The sequence below is a fragment of the Crotalus tigris genome, unplaced genomic scaffold, assembly GCF_016545835.1.
Source record: "Crotalus tigris isolate CLP2741 ecotype Arizona unplaced genomic scaffold, ASM1654583v1 scf7180000024472.5447098, whole genome shotgun sequence".
Classification (NCBI taxonomy): Eukaryota; Metazoa; Chordata; class Lepidosauria; order Squamata; family Viperidae; genus Crotalus; species Crotalus tigris.
Genome location: NW_024100643.1, coordinates 1,746,114 through 1,766,344, shown reverse-complemented (window position 1 = coordinate 1,766,344; position 20,231 = coordinate 1,746,114). Strand labels below are relative to the sequence as shown.

Genomic DNA, 20,231 nt, shown 5'->3' with positions numbered 1-20,231 from the left:
AAGAGCTTTTTTTTTTTTTTTTTTGAAGGTTAGGTAGGACTGAGAGAAACGGATTCCTTCCCCTTTAAATCTCCACTCCCGTGATGCTCTATTCTGACGTCCACGTTTTTCGGAAATGGCTGCTGTTGGCGGTTGGGGTAAAAGGATCTGTAAAACCAGTAAGACAAATGAAAAGTCGAAGAGCTTTTCCGCCTCCGGAAATTATTATCCGTTATTGTGACTTGTAAATCAGTTTATCTTGTATGCGGTGAATGCTCATCTTCTTTTGTGTCGGCGAGATCTAGAGGCTAGGACTACAGTTCTCCCTGTTGAAATTCAGCCTGAATCATTCTTTCTTTGCCGATCTTTCACCCGCATTGCAAACATCCTAACTTTTTGTAAATTTGGACTGACACAGTTTAGACTGTTAGATTATTCAACTATTCATATCTCGGTAAAGTAGAGGGAATGGAGTAACAAGGAGCTTTTGACATTGGTCAGAATTGTAATTGATAGGAGTATTACGTTGAGTCTTTTAGGGGAAGAACTCGCTTTTTTTCCAAGCAGATTTTAATACTAAGAAATACTTAAATAATTACATAGATAATATTGTGTATAATGCTGTGTAGTACATAGACAAGGTATCCAAAATAAAAAGGTTTAAACTGTAAAAGGTACTTTGAACTTCCTTTTATGATAGTTAACACCTAACATAAGCAATTATTACAAGTTTTGCTCCTTTCAATAAATTGACCATTGATTTATAGATTTCAGACTCTTTAATATTTTAACATACAATAATTAATCTCTGCTCCCAAACATAAAGCAACTACTGTTTCTTCAGTGATTTCTTAATCATTGTAAAAAAAATTGAGACTAGTTTTTGTAAACTTTTGTAAATGAAATTTGTGGGAATCTCGATGGATGGAGACATTCAGAGCAATTTCTTTGGTATTGGTTGGTTTTAAAGTTTTGTTTTGCTACATAGAAATTTATAATTATTTCTTATATCCTCTTTTCCTATTTACCTTTTAAGCTAAACAATCTAAATTATATAAATATGACCTTTGCAGCATCTCCATGATCACATGATCAAAATTCAGAAACTTGTCAATTGACTCATATTTAGGATTGTTGCAGTGTTCCAGGGTCATGTGACCACTTTTTGCTACCTTCTGACAAGCAAAGTCAACAGGCAAGCCAGATCCACTTAACTGTTACTAATTTAACAACTAATGTTTCATTTAAAAACTGACGAGAAAGGTTGTAAATTGGGGTAAAATTCACTTAACATATATCTTGTTTAACAACAGAAATTTTGGGTGCAGTTGTGATCATAAATTGAGGATTACCGGTATTTGTTTTCCAAGACAATTACAAGTACAAATAGTATTTTAAATCTAAAGTCATGACAGATTTATTTAATAGTGGCATGATGCTTGTTACTCTTTGAATAAATAATTCCTGAAAGTTTCCTTTATTGAGGATACTTCAGGGTAACAAAAACCAAATCTGGATTTAGATGGATTTTTTAGGCAAATTCTAACCAGTACTGTTAATCAGTCCAAAACTTAATACCCATGATACTTACTCATTACTAAGTCTAAATACCTTACAGAAAGCTTGAGTGTGAGGAGTTACGAATTTCAAGAGTATTCTTGATACCTTTATGATTTAAAAAATGTTCTTCCTATAGTTGGTAATTCCTGTTGCTTCTAATCTTGCATGTGAGCTCAGGACGTCTCTGACAATTTTATTAATCATAGTCTTCCTCTTAAATGTTTTATATTCTTTGCAGGAATACAAAACAAAATCAAATCTCAAAACCAGACATTGCTGTTTTTTCACTTTCCAGACAATTCTGATGCCGAGTACTATGATAGCATAAATATACAAATGCATCATATTATTACATTAGGCCCTGTAAGGGTTTTTATATTTTTAGTTTGTTTTCAGTTTAGTTTATTTTTTTGTATCAGGGTGGAAATACGTTTTCTTTGTTCCATGTGCATTTATGTCCTCTGTAACTATTGCTTAATCTTTTGTTTCTGCTCACATCACACCAATCTGAATTATTTATATAAATTGATTTGTATATTAGTGGACTCTTAATTCTTTTTAATACTAGGATCCTTTGATTTTTTCTTGGGGAGTTGTTGTCTTGGAAATAGTGTTTATATAAGAGCCCACTTGCCTACATTTGGAATTTGTACTGCAGTCTAATTCTCCTGTTGTTTTATTAATCTAGGCTGGCTGCCTGCCCTGCAACTTATCCGTCATGGCTCCAAATCTGTCACACGTCATTGGAAACCGATGCACATTATGAGGGAAAAGTTGATGGCAGTGACTGAATATATCCCACCAAAACCTCTGAATTCAGAGACCTGTATGAAGCCCCATGCCATTCTTGCTAAAGAAGTAATAGCATTCTTCTATTTTGGGATGGTTGGAATGATATAAATACTCATTTGTGATTAAAATTCTTGAAAGACTTTTTATACTTTGCCCTTCATAGTTCTGTCAATTGTGGAAAGGTTCATATTATTTCTTTCTATAATAGATAGCCACATTATTCTAATAATATCTAATGCTATGTTTCCTGCTGACCTTTGAGAAATAGCTAATTTGTGCTGCTATTCAACTGTAAAGCCATAAAGAATTTCATTTCATATCCTTGCTTATGCTCCACTAAAATCAGAAATCAGTTATGGCTATTCTACTCAGGTGTCTGAATTTAAATACTTTCCTCATCCTAGCTCAGGCATGTCAAACTTGTAACATTGCGCAACGTATTGGGACTTTTCCCCCATTGCCAGCAATGGGGTGGGCGCAGTTTCAGCATGATGCATCCAGCCCGTGGGCCGGCAGTTTGACATGCCTGTCCTAGATCATCTATATTTTAGTTATTTTCTTATTATGTTCAGGAAAACATTTGCTTGATTCAGATAGATTTAATTGAAAAGATCAGTATTGGTTTTCTCGATGTTTATTCAATTTGTTTTATAGAATTTTTCATTTATATAAATTGGACTTTGTCATACATGGCTTTATTGTTTAAGATATAAGCAGAATTGTGGATCAGAGATGAATGATAGAAATAACCCTATAAAGCCAATAGCACTACTGACATTCAAATAATATTGCTGGAGTTAACTTGCACTGATGACTCATCAAGGATACCCATTTTTGAACAATTGGCTAACAGCTATACTATACTAGTATTGTAAAGCAAAATTCAGTAAACTGAATATCTCAAATTTACTTCTATTTTAACTATGGAACTAAGACTGAATTTGTTTTTGTTGAACAGCAAGAACATCTATCTATCATATTCCCAACCAGATAGAAATTCTGCTTTCCTTTGTGATGGAATCACAGATGAATTGAGCAATTTAGTTTGTATTTGTTTGGCTTAATTCTATGCAATAAGTACCCAAAGTCTGAATTTTTCCACCTCCAAAATAGTGGTGGAATGTTCATGGATATGTTGTTTATTTAATTTTCAAATGGCAATAATTCTAATGAAGCTTATTTAAATCAAGTTTCTGAGCCTTACTAAGTTTGGACAGAGCTTTAAATAACATACACCTAAAGTAGATTGATAGCTTTAACTTAACTGATATCACAGAGAGAAAAAGCTAATTAAGTATAAAATAAATATTCTAATTTGCTTCTGAAAAAGTATGAATGGTCGTTATAATTCGAGGAACATTTTATTTTTATTGGTATACCACCTTTATTATTTTTATATAAACTCAAGGCAGCAAACCCATTCAACACAAATTTCTCCTCTAATTTTCTCCACAACAACCACCTTGTGAGGTAAGTTGGGCTGAGAGAGTGTGACCATTTTACCTTGGTAAATACATCAGAATTTATGTTTCTGAAATCTACTGGTCTTTTGGAACTATGGAATAGAATATTTTAGAGTTTTTATTGTCTGTATTTTCAAGATTGCAAATCCATTTTTCTCTCGTGCAGGAGACTGGCTATGAAAGACTGTTATTGCGTCAAGTGAAACAAATATTCCTTGAGAATAAAATGATTGTTGTGTGCCAATACAATTATATTCCTGGAAATGATATGGTATTATTCAGGCATCGGCTGCGAAAATATAATATCCATGTCAAATTTTTTCCCAATAAGGTATAGTTTTCTGTATTAATAGTCTTTCAGAAATATAGCATTGTAATAGTGTGTGTAGTAAAGCTTTTTTTTCTTTTGCTCTTTGATTTGTAAAAAATAAAATCTTTGTTTAGACTTAAATATTTTGCCTTCCCAGAAGGATCAGCCAATGAATTCTAATTTTTTTTTAAAAGTTTGTATAGAAACAATGTGCCAAAGGAATGTATGCTCTTTGTTTAATACATTGTCAATGACTTATTAAATGATAATTTAACTGATCAATAGCTAGCATAATCAGATTGTATGGTTGTACAATTTTATCTCTTAACTCTTGTTGCTTTGTTGTTCTTTGTTGTTCTTGATGTCTTTCTCTTTTTTCTTTCTGTTGAAGTTGGTATGATTTTATTGGTAGAGTTGTAAGAGGTCCTATTTGCCATTTAAAAGTTCACGTGCACAGGGAGAAGGGTTATAGTTTCAGTATATTCTATTTCTGTGAACGAAAAGTAGAATTTGTTATAGCTCAGTCATACCCATATGAAATTCTATGTGGTGTACTTTTTTTTTATTAAAAGTTTTAGAAATTTTTTACAATATATAACCCAAAACCCTCCCTCCCTCCCCCACTGATTACAAGGTTACAAATAAACAATCATAATTTAACTAACATTACCCAACTCTACTAACAATCAAATCCATAACATACTTTAACTCCTTTTTCAAAACAAATATTAACAAATTAAAAATAAAAATAATAATACAGTTAAACCATAACACTAAAAATAGTATAAATTTAATCATTAAACTATTAACAATAACCTAAAATCTACTCGTAAGCAAGATAATACTTTTCAGTCTCATATTTCTTTTGAATATAATCAATCCATCTTCTCCAAACCGAAATGTATTTTTCTTGTGAATGGTCCTTCAAATAAGTGGAAATTTTCGCCATTTCTGCTAAGTTAGACACCTTAAGTATCCATTCTTCCATAGTAGCCAAAGAATTTTTCTTCCAATTTTGCCCCACCAATAATCTTGCAGCTGTTATAAGATTCAACATCAAATTAATTTCTTTAACATCAAAATTAACCGTAATACCCAACAAAAATAATTGTGGAGTAAACTTTATCTTTCTCTTAAAAATCTTTTGAATATTCCACCAAATCTTAATCCAAAAAGCTTTTATATCTCTACAAACCCACTAAATATGAAAATAAGTTGCATCTGAGCTTCCACATCTCCAACATTTGGGCTGTAAATTAGGATACATGCGGGACAACTTTTGGGAGTCCAAATGCCATCTATAAAACATTTTATAAAAATTTTCTCTTAAATTTTGCGCTTGAGTAAATTTTACATTTCTAACCCAAATTGTCTCCCATGTATCCAATAAAATTGGTTCTTGAATATTTTGAGCCCATTTAACCATACAATCTTTAACTAACTCCATTTCAGAATCTAATTCTATTAAAACATTATAAATTCTCTTTATTTGGGCTCGAGTTTGATCTTTAATCTGTTTTACCAAATTCACATCCTCTAAAGCAGTGGTTCTCAACCTGTGGGTCGGGACCCCATTTGGGATCGAACGACCATTTCACGGGGGTCGCCAAACAAGGCTGTCCGCCATTTTTTTCCCCTTTTCTTTGGCCACGCCAAAGTATAAGTGGTTGGGGGTCACCACAACATGGGGAACTGTATTATGGGGTCACGGCATTAGAAAGGTTGAGAACCACTGCTCTAAAGTAAATCCAACCTTTTGATCTAAAGTCCACCTCCCTAACAATTGATTATACTGAAACCAAGAGTATACAATATTTTCTTGCTTCAGCTCAGTTAAAAATTTTAATTTTCAATCCTTCCCTGCCAAACTAAGTAATTCCTTATAAGAAATCCTATCCAAATTCACACCCCTAGATATTCCCTCTATCGTGTGTCCAGGAATTCCCCAAATTGGAATTTTATAATTTAACCTATAATAATACTTCTTCCAGACACGGAACAAAGCACTTCTCAAGATATGGGATTTAAAAACCTGGTCCACTTTTTTTTATCATAAATTAGATAAGCATGCCATCCATATATTAAATCCCATCCCTCAGGAGAAAGGATATTTTTATTTGTTAAATTGAGCCAATCATTAATCAGCGTTAAAGCCACCGCATCATAGTACAGTTTTAAATTAGGTGCCTTAAGTCCTCCTCTTTCCAGTACATCTTGTATAATCTTAAACTTAACTCTTGTTTTTTTCCCATATAAACATATTAATCCCCTTCTGCCATTCCTCCAAGTTAGCATCTTTTTTCAAAATAGGTATCATTTGTGACAAAAAAAGAAACTTTGGAAGAATATTTATTTTAACTGCTGAAATTCTTCCCAACAAAGATAACTGTAGGTTTTTCCAATCATTTAAATCCTTTTGAACTTTTGCCCATAATGTCTCATAATTATTTTTATACAATTTAACATTAGAAGCTGTAATATATACTCCTAAATATTTAATCTTTCTCACTATTTCAAAACCTGTTAATTTAGCCAAAATATCCTTTTCCTTCATAGACATATTTTTCGATAATATTTTAGTCTTAGTATTATTTAAAGCCAGAAACCTTGCCATACTGAGTTAAAATTTCAACCAAATCCCTAACTGAATCTATCGGTTGAGATAATGTCACAACCAAATCGTCAGCGAAAGCTCTCAACTTATAATCATTCTTATTTATTTTTATTCCCTTAATTCTAGATGATTCTCGAATTTTAATAAGTAAAATCTCCATAGTTAAAATAAATAACAATGGTGATAAAGGATATCCCTGTCTAGTACCCTTTTCAATATTAAATGCATCTGTTAATCCCCCATTAACTATAATTTGTGCAGATTGTTGTTGATATATAGCCTTAAGAGCATACAAAAATTTATCCTCAAAGTTAATTTTCTCTACCACTCTCAGTAAAAATTGCCAATCTAATTGATCAAACATTTTTTCAGCATCCAAAAAAATCAAAGCCGCAGGGATTTGGTTGTTCTTGTCTAAATACTCAATTAAATTAACAATTTGTCTAACATTATATTTCATGTATCTTCCAGTTATAAATCAGATTGATCACTATGAATCAAATGCTTCAAAACTTGCATTAATCTATTTGCCAATATTTTTTGAAAAAAAATTATAATCTGTATTCAATAGAGATATAGGTCTATAATTCTTAGGCTGAGTCAAATCCTGATCCTCCTTTGGGATCAATGATATAAATGCCCTTCTCCAAGATGGAGGTACCTCTGCTCCTAACAGAATATTATTAAAAAGTTCCTTCAATGGTTCTATCATTTCTTCAGATAACATTTTATAATAAATTGCTGTTAATCCATCTGTACTTAGAGCCTTACCAACCTTTAATTGCTTAATTGCTCAAATGATTTCTTCAGAAGTAATTAAACCATTCATCTCATCTCGTTGATCATTTGAAAGTCTAGGAAAATGTGCTTCCTGTAAATACTTTTCTATATCTGAAACTTGTATACTTTCGCTGGCATATAACTTTGAATAAAAATCTAAAAAACTCCTTTTAATCAAATTTTGTTGATATACTTTACCTTTGTAATTTATTTTCTCTATAAACCTTAATTTCTGTTTCTTTCGTAGTTGGTAAGCCGACCACCTACCAGCTTTATTTGCATTACAAAATGTATTATGTTTCATATACCGCAAATTAATTGCAATCTGATCAGCTATTAACATATTAAATTGCTCCTTAAGCATAGTTATAGAAACCTTTAAATTATTGTCCAGTGGATTTAAAACAAGAGCCTTCTCCTTACATTTAATCTCTTCTTCCAAGTCTTTATGTTTCTGCATCTGTTTGCACTTATACACATTGTTCATATAAATCAAAACCCCTCTCATGTATGCTTTACTTGCATCCCACATCATTGGCATCGAAGTACCCTTATGCATATTTAAAAGAAAAAATTCCTTTAAATAATTTCTACATTTCTTTAAATTCTCCTCATATCTAAATAAATTTTCATTCAATCTCCAAGTCCTTCTATTCCCATCTTCAATAGATAGCTCCAACCATACAGGACTATGATCTGAGAATATTCTAGGAAATATCTTGGCATTCTTCACCCTAGAAAAAATATCATTAGTAATTAAAAAAAAAGTCAATTCTGGAATACGATTGGTGCCTATCTGAAAAAAAAGTGAAGTCTCTTTCTTCAATATTCCGTTCTCGCCAAATATCTCTAAGTTCCAGATCATCCTTCAAATCAAAAAAAGCTTTAGGTAGTTTTGCATGATTGGAAGATTTGTAAGAACCCTACTTGTCTTTACTTGAGTTTAAAACACCATTCCAATCTCCCATCATAATAACTGATTTATAATCCAATTGAGTTAGTTTCTGATGTATCATCTTATAAAAGTATTTTTGTTGTTGATTAGGAGCATATAATCCAATGATAAGACATCTCTTACCATTTAATAATAAATCAATAATAACATATCTTCCTTGTGGGTCAGAGTCAATTAACTTCGGCGATAAATCTTTCCTCACATAAATAACTACTTCTTTTTTCTGCGGAGCAGAGGCTGAAAAATGTACTCCCAGCCGAGAGTTAATCAAATACTTTTGGTCCTTTAATGCAACATGAGTCTCTTGCAAACATATAACATCATTCTTGTGTGGTTTCAAATAATGAAATACTTTCTTTCTTTTCTGTGATGAATTCAAACCATTAACATTCCATGTCAGGAACTTGGCCATCTTTAGTAACTTGAAGCCTACGGAACACTGCATGTAAGTCTGCAGTCGATGACCTCTTCAGTCTTGTTCCTCCCACTGGTTCAGAGGTAGCCACTTGTGTTGTAACTCCAACCACTACCTTTTGTTGTTCTTTTTCTCTACGTTTATGGGCTGCACCAGTCATTCTCTGTTCCCTTGGGTCTTCTTTTATCTCCAAACTCTGCTGCATAGATTCAACCAACAATTCTTCTCCTACTAATGACATTGCTCCTATAGCCAACTGTCCTTCAGACTTGCCTTCATTTCTTTTAGATCGTGGAGACTGTGGTGCACCTGCCTTCAAAACAGAAACATAAAAATCTCTTGCTTTTAAAATTGTATTAAGTCTATAACGTGTACCAACATAATTCACCACAATTCCAACAGATACATCCCATCTGAATTGAATCTGTCATTTCTTAAGCTCCTCAGCCAAAAAAGCAAAATCCTTTCTTTTTCTAAGAATTTTTGGAGGTATTTCTTTTAGAATTATAACGTCTTGAGCTGCAATTTGAAATCTTTGCTTATAAAAAGCCTGTATAATTTCATTACGAAGTGATCTTCTGGAAAAATAAATAACCACATCTCTTGGTAAATTCCTCTGCCTCGCAATCCATGAATTAACTCTAAAAAAATTTTCTATCTCTTTCAACATTTCTTCAAATTCACATCCCAAAATGGAGGCTAATTCTGCTGCAATTTCTTCTTTCAAATTCTCTTGCACATTCTCCTTCAACCCTCTTATTCTCAAAGCATATTCCATATCTCTGTATTGTGACATAATTTCATTCTGTGCTGCATCAACATTATTTTCAACTTTTTCAACTCTGTCCTCTAATCTTTCAACACTTCCCACCACCTCATCCACACGGTCGTCGAGGCGTTCTACGTGAGCTGCAAGTCCCTGGAGAGCCAGCACAATATCTTCCCTCATCTCATTATTTTTCTGCTCCCAAAGCTCTGCTGTCTCATGTTTAATCTTTTTTGCAGTTTTCTCCAAAGCATCCTGTAAAACATCCTGTATATCTTTAAGTGTGAGAGCCTGAAATGGGGGAGAGGGTGGAGGAGACTTAGACTTTGATTGCTGAACAGTCTGGATAACTGGAGAAGAAATTGAGCCTTTAAGAAGAGAAGAAATTCCAGGACGTTTCCTTAGCCGCCCGTCTTGAGATTGTGTAAAAGCCAGCAAAGACAGTGAATATCAGCTGTTTTGCGGCTTGGAACCTTTCTTCCTGGGCGAAGGGAAGAAGGTGAGTTTTTTCCAGATAGAGGTCGAGCTCCTCTAGTCTCCCAAAGTTTTTTCTTTGGGAGACGAAGAGTGAGAGCTCCCTCGGAGTCTGGATCATCTCCACATCCCAGGACGCCTTTGTTCCTCGGAACAAAGCCAGACGCTGCTTCCACATCTGCTGCTTTAAGAGAATTGTAAGTAAAATTAAAAGCAGACAGAGCTATTCAGGAGGATCAGAACTGTGATGATCTGGAACTTTAACTCAAGAAAGAAGTAATATCTTCTCCATTTATTACTTTTAAAAAAAAGGAGGGAGGAAAAAATGGCGGAGGAATCCTGTTTTCTTTGTTTGAAAGGACATCGTTAAGAAAGACTTTCACTTTCATCTGGCAACGAAGTTTAAACATTGTAACAGACTTTACTTATTTAAAGAGTTAGTTTCTCTTTTCTTATGTATGGGGGATTTGTTTTTATTATCCCCTTATTTTATTTTGCTATAAGAAGTGGCTTTTTTTTTAAGAAAAGATGTGGTGGACTTATTTGATCCAGCACTGATTTGCTATATTGTTTCTTCTTGTTCCTTCAACTCTTCAATCTCCACAAAGGAGGACACTTTAATACAATAGGAAAACCTATTTGGGAGTCTCCAGGGGAAAAATGATCCCTTCTCTGTTCTGCTGTAATCTCTGTAATTATGATATTTTTTCAATGTAAGGACAATTCTGATATAATGCTTTTCTCCACTTTTCCAGATCATGATTCCCTTTCTTTTGGAATCTAAATACAAGAATCTCCTCCCTCTATTTGTGGAACGCAACCTTCTACTTGTCAGTATGGAAACAAAGGCTCGGGAAACACTACAAATCCTGAAGCGTGTGCCACAGATTAATATGTTAGGTAAGGGATGAGGTCTTAAAACTTTTTTGATGACAAAAAGTTTAGCAATCAGTAGTGGGATAGGTGGGATAAGCACTTTCTCCAATCTAAACATTGCTCATGTTTGTGGATTTTAACTCCCAGAGTTCTCACCAATGATTGAAAATTCTGGAAGTTGCAATGTATGTATCTGGCAGTATCCAAGGTAGACAAAATTCCTATGATGGAGTTAGATAACTGGAAAAGAAGCTATGGAAGAGGCAGATTAGTTAAGTACAGTTGAAATACTTGGAAGAGGCATGGCTCACAACTTACTTTATAGCCATAGGACAGGATATTTTTTTTAAAAAAAAATCTGGTGGTGGAAGCTGCTTATTTAAAAAAAAATCCTCAGAACTAGATCTAGAAGGGTGGTGGTTTTTGAGAAACACTACCCTTTCTTGTCAGCTTAATGACTAATGGGAAAATAAGCTGTCCCCAAGGGATTAAGCCTTTTTTTTCTACTTAGTCTCTAAGATAAAGTTGAATTCAAGAGACTAAGGGTGAAAAACTCTCCTTAGTTGTCTGTAGGATAACCTTCCCACAAGGAATTAGGGCGAAAAAAATATTCATTCCTTTTGTTGTTGTTGTTAATTGCGAAGTCATGTCCGATCCATTGCGACTCCAGGTCTTCCTGTCCTCTAGTAATAGTAATAGTAGTAAAGTTGGAAGGGACCTTGGAGGTCATCTAGTCCAACCCCCTGCTCGGGCAGGAAACCCTACACCATTTCGGACAAATGGCTATCCAGTCTCTTCTTAAAAACTTCCAGTGTTGGAGCATTTACTGCTTCTGGAGGCAGGCTGTTCCACTGATTAATTGTTCTCACTGTCAGGAAGTTTCTCCTTAGTTCTAGGTTGCTTCTCTCCTTGATTAGTTTCCACCCGTTGCTTCTTGTCCTGCCTTCAGGTGCTTTGGAAAATAGCTTAATTCCCTCTTCTTTATGGCAGCCCCTGAGATATTGGAATACTGCTATCATGTCCCCCCTTGTCCTTCTCTTCGTTAAACTAGACATACCCAATTCTCGCAACCGTTCCTTATATGTTTTAGCCTCCAGTCCCCTAATCATCTTTGTTGCTCTTCTCTGTACTCTTTCTAGAGTCTCAACATCTTTTTTACATCGTGGTGACCAAAACTGGATGCAGTATTCCAAGTGTGGCCTTACCAAGGCATTGAAGAGTGGTATTAATACTTCACGTGATCTTGATTCTATCCCTCTGTTAATGCAGCCTAGCACTGTGTTGGCCTTTTTGGCAGCTGCAGCACACTGCTGGCTCATATTTAAGTGATTGTCTACTAGGACTCCGAGGTCCCTCTCACAGTTACTACTATTGAGCATGGTGCCACCTATGCTGTACTTGTGCATTTGGTTTTTCTTGCCTAAATGTAGAACCTTGCTTTTTTCACCATTGAATTTCATTTTGTTAGTTAGTGCCCAGTGTTCAAGTCTGTCCAGATCCTTCTGTATCTGAAGCCTGTCTTCTGGAGTGTTGGCTATTCCTGCCAGCTTGGTGTCATCTGCAAATTTGATGAGTTCCCCATCTATCCCTTCATCCAAATCGTTGATGAAGATGTTGAAGAGTACTGGGCCCAGAACAGAGCCCTGGGGCACCCCACTACACACTTCCCTCCATATAGATGCAGTTCCATTGAGGACCACTCGCTGAGTACGGCCGGTCAGCCAGCTACGGATCCATCTGGTGGTGGTTCTGTCTACCCCACATTTTTCTATCTTGTCAAGTAGTAGGTTGTGATCTACTTTATCAAATGCCTTACTGAAGTCCAAGTAAATTATGTCCACAGCATTCCTCTGATCCACTAATTTTGTCACTTGGTCAAAGAATGCAATAAGATTTGTCTGGCATGATCTATTTTTGACAAACCCATGTTGGCTTTTAGTAATGACTTTGTTTGCCTCTAGGTGTTCGTTGATTCGTTGTTTGATTATCTTTTCCAGGATCTTCCCAGGTATTGAGGTCAGGCTGATAGGTCTGTAATTTCCTGGATCCATTTTTTTTCCTTTTTTGAGGATGGGAACTACATCAGCTCTTTTCCAGTCCTCTGGTAGTTCCCCTGTGTTCCAGGATCTTTGAAAAATATAGTTCAGTGGCTCCGATATCACATCTGCCAGTTCCTTGAGAACTCTGGGGTCCATTTAAGTTCACACCTACTGCTTCAGTGACTCCATCCAGCCATCTCATTCTCTGTCGTCCCCTTCTTCTATTGCCCTCAATCTTTCCCAGTATTAGGCCCTTCTCCAGTGAGTCCTTCCTTCTCATTAGGTGGCCAAACTATTTGAGTTTCAACTTCAGGATCTGGCCTTCTAAAGAGCAGTCGGGGTTGATCTCTTCTAGGACTGACCGGTTTGAACGCCTTGCAGTCCAAGGGACTCGCAGGAGTCTTCTCCAGCACCATAGTTCAAAGGCCTCAATTCTTTGGCGCTCAGCCTTTCTTATGGTCCAACTTTCACAGCCATACATTGCAACTGGGAAAACCATAGCCTGTTTTTTCCTTACAGAGTTGCTTTTTTCCTTGGTCTCTTGTGAAGAGAGGTTTTGTTGTTCTCTTAGTCCTCTGGAACTAAGGTTCCTATAGAACCTTTCAAGTATTTCAATAAAAAAAAAAAAACTAGTTGCCTCTTTTGAGCAAATATGATTGTGTGACCAATTTTATTTATTTAATGTGTTTCTAAACTATTTTTAGATAAAACATTTGTGCATTCTGTTTTCTTCTGGTCACATTTAGTCACCACCTTTTATAATTCTACATCTCTGTTTGGAAATAAAATGTAAAATTTAAATTTTACAATTTTCTAGTTTATTTTTTTAAAACAAACCAGACTTCTCCTGTGATCTCTTGTGTCATCCTTTCAGAGATATTTCCTTACTAGATTTCTCAATTTCTTCAAACATGACAGCTTGCCATGAGAAGTAGTGGATGCTTCATCACTGGAGGTTTTAAGAAGAGACTGGACAGTCACTTGTCTGAAATGGGATAGGGTCTTCTGTTTGAGTAGGAGTTCGGACTAGAAGAACTCCAAGGTCCCTTCCAGCTCTAGTCTGGTTGATTGATTGATAAAGTTTCTAATGTACTCTCTTCACTGGAAAAGTTGAGATATGTTCCGAGATGTATCTGTCTTGAAAATAGCCCATGTTGAATTGTATGACACAGTGAAACATCAGCAGACGAAATCTTTTATGACCTTTTGTATTTTGTCATAAATTGTTTTACAATAATGCTTATGTCAACAATGACTTATAAAATTTGCCAAATTTCAATTCCACAGGATTCATGTATCCTGGATTTTGGACATTTTTGTAAGGTACACTATTTAAAGTACCTTGGTTCAAAACATTTTGCCCTATAATATACTGTTATGCCCAGTTAATGGTTACAGGAAAGAGAGTTTTAGTAATATATAGATTTCTGTCCTAGCTTGAATGTTTTTATTTCATTTTTTTTCAGGAGCTTGCATCGACAACATCATCTTAAGCAAACAAGGCTTTGTAAATTATGCTAAGCTGCCATCTATAGTAATTGCCCAGGGAGAAACTGCAGGTGTATTCTCACTCATGATGTCCAACACTAGCAGAGTTCTGCAGCGTAGCTCTGTTCATCTCAGTTCGTTGCTGGACCAATATGTTCAACAGGAAAATGAAAAAGTTGAAGAAAAAGCGGATAGGAACATGAGCTAAACTGGAAGCAATTTAATTCTTCAGTGTAAAATGGCCATGTTTACTTCATTGCATGCCTGTGAGTTTGTGGGAGGGGTTAATTAGTATGATTGATAAAATTCTATCAGCTAGACCACATAGAGAAAAAAAGCTGCAGAGCTAGACAATGAACAAGGAATTTTATTGACTACTTATATAATAGTATACATTTGTGGAATTTTACTGTATATGGAAGATCATAAGTATTATCATTTAAATCAAACGTGCAGGTGCAGTACATTTTTAATATGAACATTTTATTAATTTGCATAATTTTCTGCTTTAGATTGGGTAAGAAACAGACTTTAATAGGAGCGTATGTATTTATTTTAGGCTGTTTATCATAACTTACCAAAATAGATTAGTTTGACAAAGTAAGTTTTAAGAACTGAATTAAAAACAAAATAAAAACAATCTTCCAGGCCATTCAAAATAAAATAATATTGAAAACATGTAAGTTAACAACAAACTATTTACTCTTGCACCAAACTGCACATAATTTTTATCAGTGTTTTTAAGAACCTAGTATGAATAATAACTTTATTCTGTGATGCCAACCAGCTGTTCTTGAAAGGGCAGATTTTTTCCCACTTATGGTACATTATTATATGATAAATGAATAGAAATTACAATAATTTTAGTGAGAAATAGGTTGTTTTGCATCACTTTCAGAGTTTAGTTATTTGGGAGGGGATTCCAATTGTCAGGTTCAATTAAATTATACAATGTAGGATTAGAAAATAGTGTTAGAAAAAAAATAAAGGTTGAAATAGTTTGCTGAATAAGAAAACTTTTTTTGACATAAGCATCTTGAATATATAAGAAAACATAGAAAAAAGATACATAATTTTTTGTTATAGTACAATGTGTTTGAATAGAAATTACTCAGGATAAATAAAGCATGTATGATCAGCAGATAGCCATCCATTGCTTTCCATCTTTTAAATGCTTGTGTAGGATGAATGTCCTTATTTGGTTAAATAACCATTAAAATGCTTCAGAAATGTGGATTCATAGTAGTTATATGTAATGGATTTTAGCTTAAATTAAGCATGTATAATTATTAAGGTAGGGAAATAAATATGCTTGTTTGCAAGATATTTTATAAATAAAAATGTCTTCAATTATCTAAATGAAATAATCCTGAGATCAAGCTGCATTGTCCGCTAAGAAGATTTTTAAATTTAGTAATTTAACTAAATTTAGCAGACAATGTAGCTTGAATAAAATATTTTATTCTGTTTTAATAACATTTTCTCAGGAAATATGAAAATTCAAGATATGATATAAAGTTTGTGTCTTCCTATGATATTAATTATTGAGTTGAAACCATGCTTAGCCTGTTTCTGAATAAATGACAACTAGCTTGGTTTCTTGTTGTTCTTCATTGACTATGTCATGTTTGACTCCTTGTGACCCCATAGACCACAGCATGCCAGGCCCTTCTATCTTCTACTGTCTCCTGGAGTCCACCCAAACCCATGCTTACTGCGTCAGTGACAGTCATTCTCTGCCATCCCCTTCTTTTGCCTTCAAATCCTTCCCAACATTAGGTCATTTCCAATGAGTTCTTTTTTCTCATTTGATAGTCCAAGTCATTTGAGCTTCAGCTTCAGTATCTGTCCTTCCAAGGAATAATCAGGGTGGATTTCCTTTAGGATTGATTGATTGAATCTCCTTGCAATCCAAGGGACTCTCAAAAATCTTATCCAACACCACAATTCGAAAGCATCCATTTTTCAGCTCTCAGCCTTCCTTATGTTCCAACTTTCACAGCCATATATTACTCCTAGGAAAACCATAGCTTTGATTATATGGACCTTTGTTGGCAAGTTGATGTCTCTGGTTTTTGATATGCTGTTTGCCATAGCTTTTCCAAGGAGCAAGTATCTTTTAATTTCAAGGTTGCAGTCACCATCTGCAGTGATCTTGGAGCCCAAGAAAATAAAATCTTCCATTTCTTTCCCCTTCAATTTGCCAGGAAGTGGTGGGACTGGATGCCATGATCTTAGTTTTTTTTTTTTTTTTAATCTTGAGTTTCAAGCCAGCTTTTGACACTCTTCTCTCACCCTCATCAAGAGGCTCTTTATTTCCTCTTCACTTTCTGCCATTAGAATGATGTCTGTATATCTGAGGTTGTTGTTATTTCTCCCAGCAATCTTAATTCTGACTTATGATTGTCCAGCCAACATTTTGCATGATATACTCTACATATAAATTAAATAAGCAGACTGACAATATAGCCTTGTCATACTACTTTCCCTATTTTGAACCAATCATTTGTTTCATATCTGGTTCTAACTTGCTTCTTGAGCCATGTAGACGTTTCTCATGAGATAGGTAAGATGTTCTGGTACTCCAATCTCTTTAATAACCTGCCACAATTTGTTGTGATCTACACAATCAAAGCCTTTAGCATGGTCCACGAAGGCAAGTAGATTTTTTCTGGAATTCCCTTGCTTTCTCCATAATCCAGCAAACGCTGGCAATTTGATTTCTTGTTCGTCTGCCCTTTGAAATCCAGATAGTTCTAGAAGTTTTGATAAATTTTGAGCATGATCTTACTAGCATGTGAAATGAGCGCAACTTTATAATAGTTTAAACATTCCTTGGTGTTGCCCTTTGGGATTGGATGTAAATTGACCTTTTCTAACTCTGGCCATTCTTGAGTTTTCAAATTTGCTGGCATATTGAGTGCAGCACAGCATCATCAATTAAGATTTTAAATAGCTGAGCTGGAATGCCATCACTTCCTCTAGCTTTGTTGTTGGTAATGCTTCCTTAGGTCCACTTGATTTCGCATTCCAGCATGTCTCACAGCTGGTACACAAACCAGAGTTGTGCAAAAAGCTCTCCTAGTCACACCTGCCACCTGCTCTTCAGACAGGAGACATGAGTCCAGGAAAATCCCTTGGTTGCAAACTGGGTCTGAATGGTGTTATGCAACTATGTCCAGAACTAAGAATAACAAAAAATTGGATCCTGAAGCTCCATGCTGTTAAAACCATTCAGTCTTTCCAAAGTTTGTTCTTCTCTACCCAGCTCTCTACAGTCTCCAGTGAGAGAGCAGAGACATCATCACTTGAATCATCATGTGTAGAGATGTAGAACTGAGTATAACCAACACATTGATGAAATCTCAACCAGTGATAGATGATCTCACATAATAGCTTCATATAAATGTTAAAACAGAGAGAATATGGAGCCCTGTGGGATGCTACAAGTGACCAGGGCTGTCCTATAGTTGGTCTGAATCCTGACAGAAAAGGGCCCAGGAAATCTGTTTCATCCAGGATTTCCTGAAGCTGCTCAGCAACTACCTTTTCTATCACCTTCCCCCAAAAAAGGAAGATGGGAGATTGCATGAAAGTTGTCTAGGCAAGAGGGGTTGAGTGACTTTTTTTAAAGATAGAACAAACCAGGATATTCTTAAAAAGTCCCAGAAATGTCCCCTTTTGCAGTGAAGAATTTATCATTGCATGATAAATGGTGGTCACCCTCCTGGAAGCTTTCACCAGCCAGGAATAGAGCAGTGGTGAGATTCAGCCAGTTTGCACCACTTCGGCAGAACCAGGTAGCTAATTTTTTGTTGCCCAGGTCCAGAATGGACTTCCGGAAGCAGCATCCACAGAGAACTGGTTGTTCACATATTTGAATCCCACCACTGGACAAGAGTCTAATTGACTGGTAGTTCAGAGGACCCTATCCACTTCCTTAGGTCCAACAGGGACAAACTGTTCCAAAATTATTGGGCATCTCATAAGGACCAGCCAAGGGTTGTAAGTGAAAATGAATCCAAGCAATGTTATCCAACAGGTTCAACAATTTTTTCTGTATGGCCCTGAAGATAATAGTCTGAGCCCTGGTCTAGGAGTGATAGAGTGATCCAGAACAGGGCCAATGGATGATAGTCTGCGGATGCAATAAGACCAGTTTTGTTTTTCTGTTTTAATAATCATAAAACAAGCCTTAATAATTAATGTTGATAAATGAAGAAATCAAAGAATTAGGTTAGTTCCTTGTGTTGGTTGGTTCCTAGTGTTGCTAGTTCAAATATATTGTGCAGTGACTTTTTGTATTCCTTAATGTTTTTTATTAATGTTTTTTTCTAAAAAAAAGAGTGATGGATACAATAGGAAACTGAAATTTTAAATAAAGAACGATGCTATCTGGTGCACTTGTAAAATGTTATGAATAAGGCAGGCTAATTGTACCATCAAAGCCTGCCTGGCTAATCCCAGTTGTATGAAATTCTGGCAGATGAGCCAGATTTACTATCAGAATAACTGAGATTGGTAAATGATATATTTAATATATTGAAAATGGTTTAGCAAATCTTTATTACAGACAAGCCCCATTATCTTACATAAAAATAGCTTGTGAATACATTTCATTTAAAATTCTGTCTAGAAAATATAGTTGGATAATGCCAACATTGTAACAGTTCTTTGCAATAATTTCTGAACAGATCCATTTTTGTTGAATTCGCATGAATAAACCTGAATCTATTTTGTCAGAAGGCTAAAGTATTTCTCATGCTTTATACAGGTTAAAGGGAAAAATAATAAACTAATTGTTAATTCTTCAACATACACATTTGATTTCTTCGTGTATAAATAAATTATCTCCAAGGCTAATTATTAAATTTATTGAACGAGCTTGGCTTTTTTCGTTGTACTTTTCAGAAGCATTTAATTATTTAAAAATTTTCTGGTAAATATGGTAAATGAAAACACCGGGGATGAAAGAATGAAAACTTTTGGGTTAAGAAGATACCAAAATATTGTACATTTTCTAATATCAATGTATCATTGTCACTAAGCGGCTTGCAAACTTTCCAGCACCGCTTCGCTTGAAGTTCTCTAATTACGAAATTCTGAGCGATCGCAGATAAAATATCCTTCAACATTCCATTTTGGACCATATATAAGAGCCATAAGGGTCTCTTGGAGTTTTTTTTTCTCTCCTAGCAAGAATTTTGCCCAGGATGTTTAATGAGCCAGTCCTCCAAGAGGCACGGTGGCAGATGCGAGCGAAGAGCAGAAAAGATAAAGTAACAAGAGTTGGACAGCGAAAGGAAGCGGCAGAAGTGGATTTCTTTCGGCTTTGCTCGGCAGCTGCTTCCTGGTTCCGGTTTGCAGCGGCAATAACTGTCCGTTGCTGTAAGAAGCGCAAAGGAAGAGCGTATGAGGCAAGCCTCGCAGACGCGTGCAGGTAAAAAAAAAAAAGTATCTTCCTCCTTCCTCTCCCTCTTCCAGTTGGGTTGGGATGTATTTATCTGCACCTTGTTTCAGAAACGGGGGGGCAAGAATAGTGATTTTGTGGTAGGCTTGCTCGGCCCCGGGAACAAAAGGGTCTGCCTTCTGTTTTTTATTTGGGTGGGTTGTTAACCTGGAAGAAACAAACGAATCGGAAGATTGGGGTGAGATTGTGGAAATCGAATTGTAGTCGACTTTATCAAGCCTGTCCTGGAATCGTAGATCATTATAGCAAG

General features: G+C 35.4%; 2 protein-coding genes across 8 annotated transcripts in view; both read left to right on the top strand.

Annotated features, from left to right (window-relative positions):
• Positions 1-17: 17 nt before the first annotated feature.
• On the top strand, positions 18-16,107 carry MRPL10 (mitochondrial ribosomal protein L10). 2 transcript variants are annotated; one of them, XM_039333241.1, is made up of 5 exons: positions 18-158; positions 2,228-2,397; positions 3,961-4,125; positions 10,864-11,008; positions 14,490-16,107. In XM_039333241.1, the coding sequence occupies exons 1-5, from the start codon at positions 116-118 to the stop codon at positions 14,717-14,719; spliced, it is 753 nt and encodes a 250-aa protein (XP_039189175.1). In that variant the 5' UTR covers positions 18-115; the 3' UTR covers positions 14,720-16,107. The 2 variants fall into 2 exon arrangements, with proteins under 2 accessions (XP_039189175.1, XP_039189176.1); XM_039333242.1 differs by lacking the exon at positions 18-158 and adding an exon at positions 1,101-1,174.
• A 3,694-nt stretch (positions 16,108-19,801) lies between these two features.
• The window catches only part of OSBPL7 (oxysterol binding protein like 7), a 113,258-nt gene continuing 112,828 nt past the window's right edge, over positions 19,802-20,231 (top strand). For 4 of the 6 annotated variants that reach the window (XR_005555501.1, XM_039333302.1, XM_039333301.1 and 1 more), the window contains exon 1: positions 19,802-19,951. The gene's annotated coding sequence lies outside the window, so the exon portion shown is untranslated. The remainder of the gene's footprint in view (positions 19,952-20,231) is intronic. The other 2 variants (XM_039333304.1, XM_039333305.1) reach the window with 1 other exon arrangement.

Coding starts and splice junctions, on each gene's coding strand:
- MRPL10 (XM_039333241.1), top strand. CDS start 116: ATGGCTGCTGTTGGCGGTTGGGGTAAAAGGATCTGTAAAACCA. Junction 4,126..10,863: donor TCAAATTTTTTCCCAATAAG/GTATAGTTTTCT, acceptor CCACTTTTCCAG/ATCATGATTCCCTTTCTTTT. Junction 11,009..14,489: donor GCCACAGATTAATATGTTAG/GTAAGGGATGAG, acceptor ATTTTTTTTCAG/GAGCTTGCATCGACAACATC.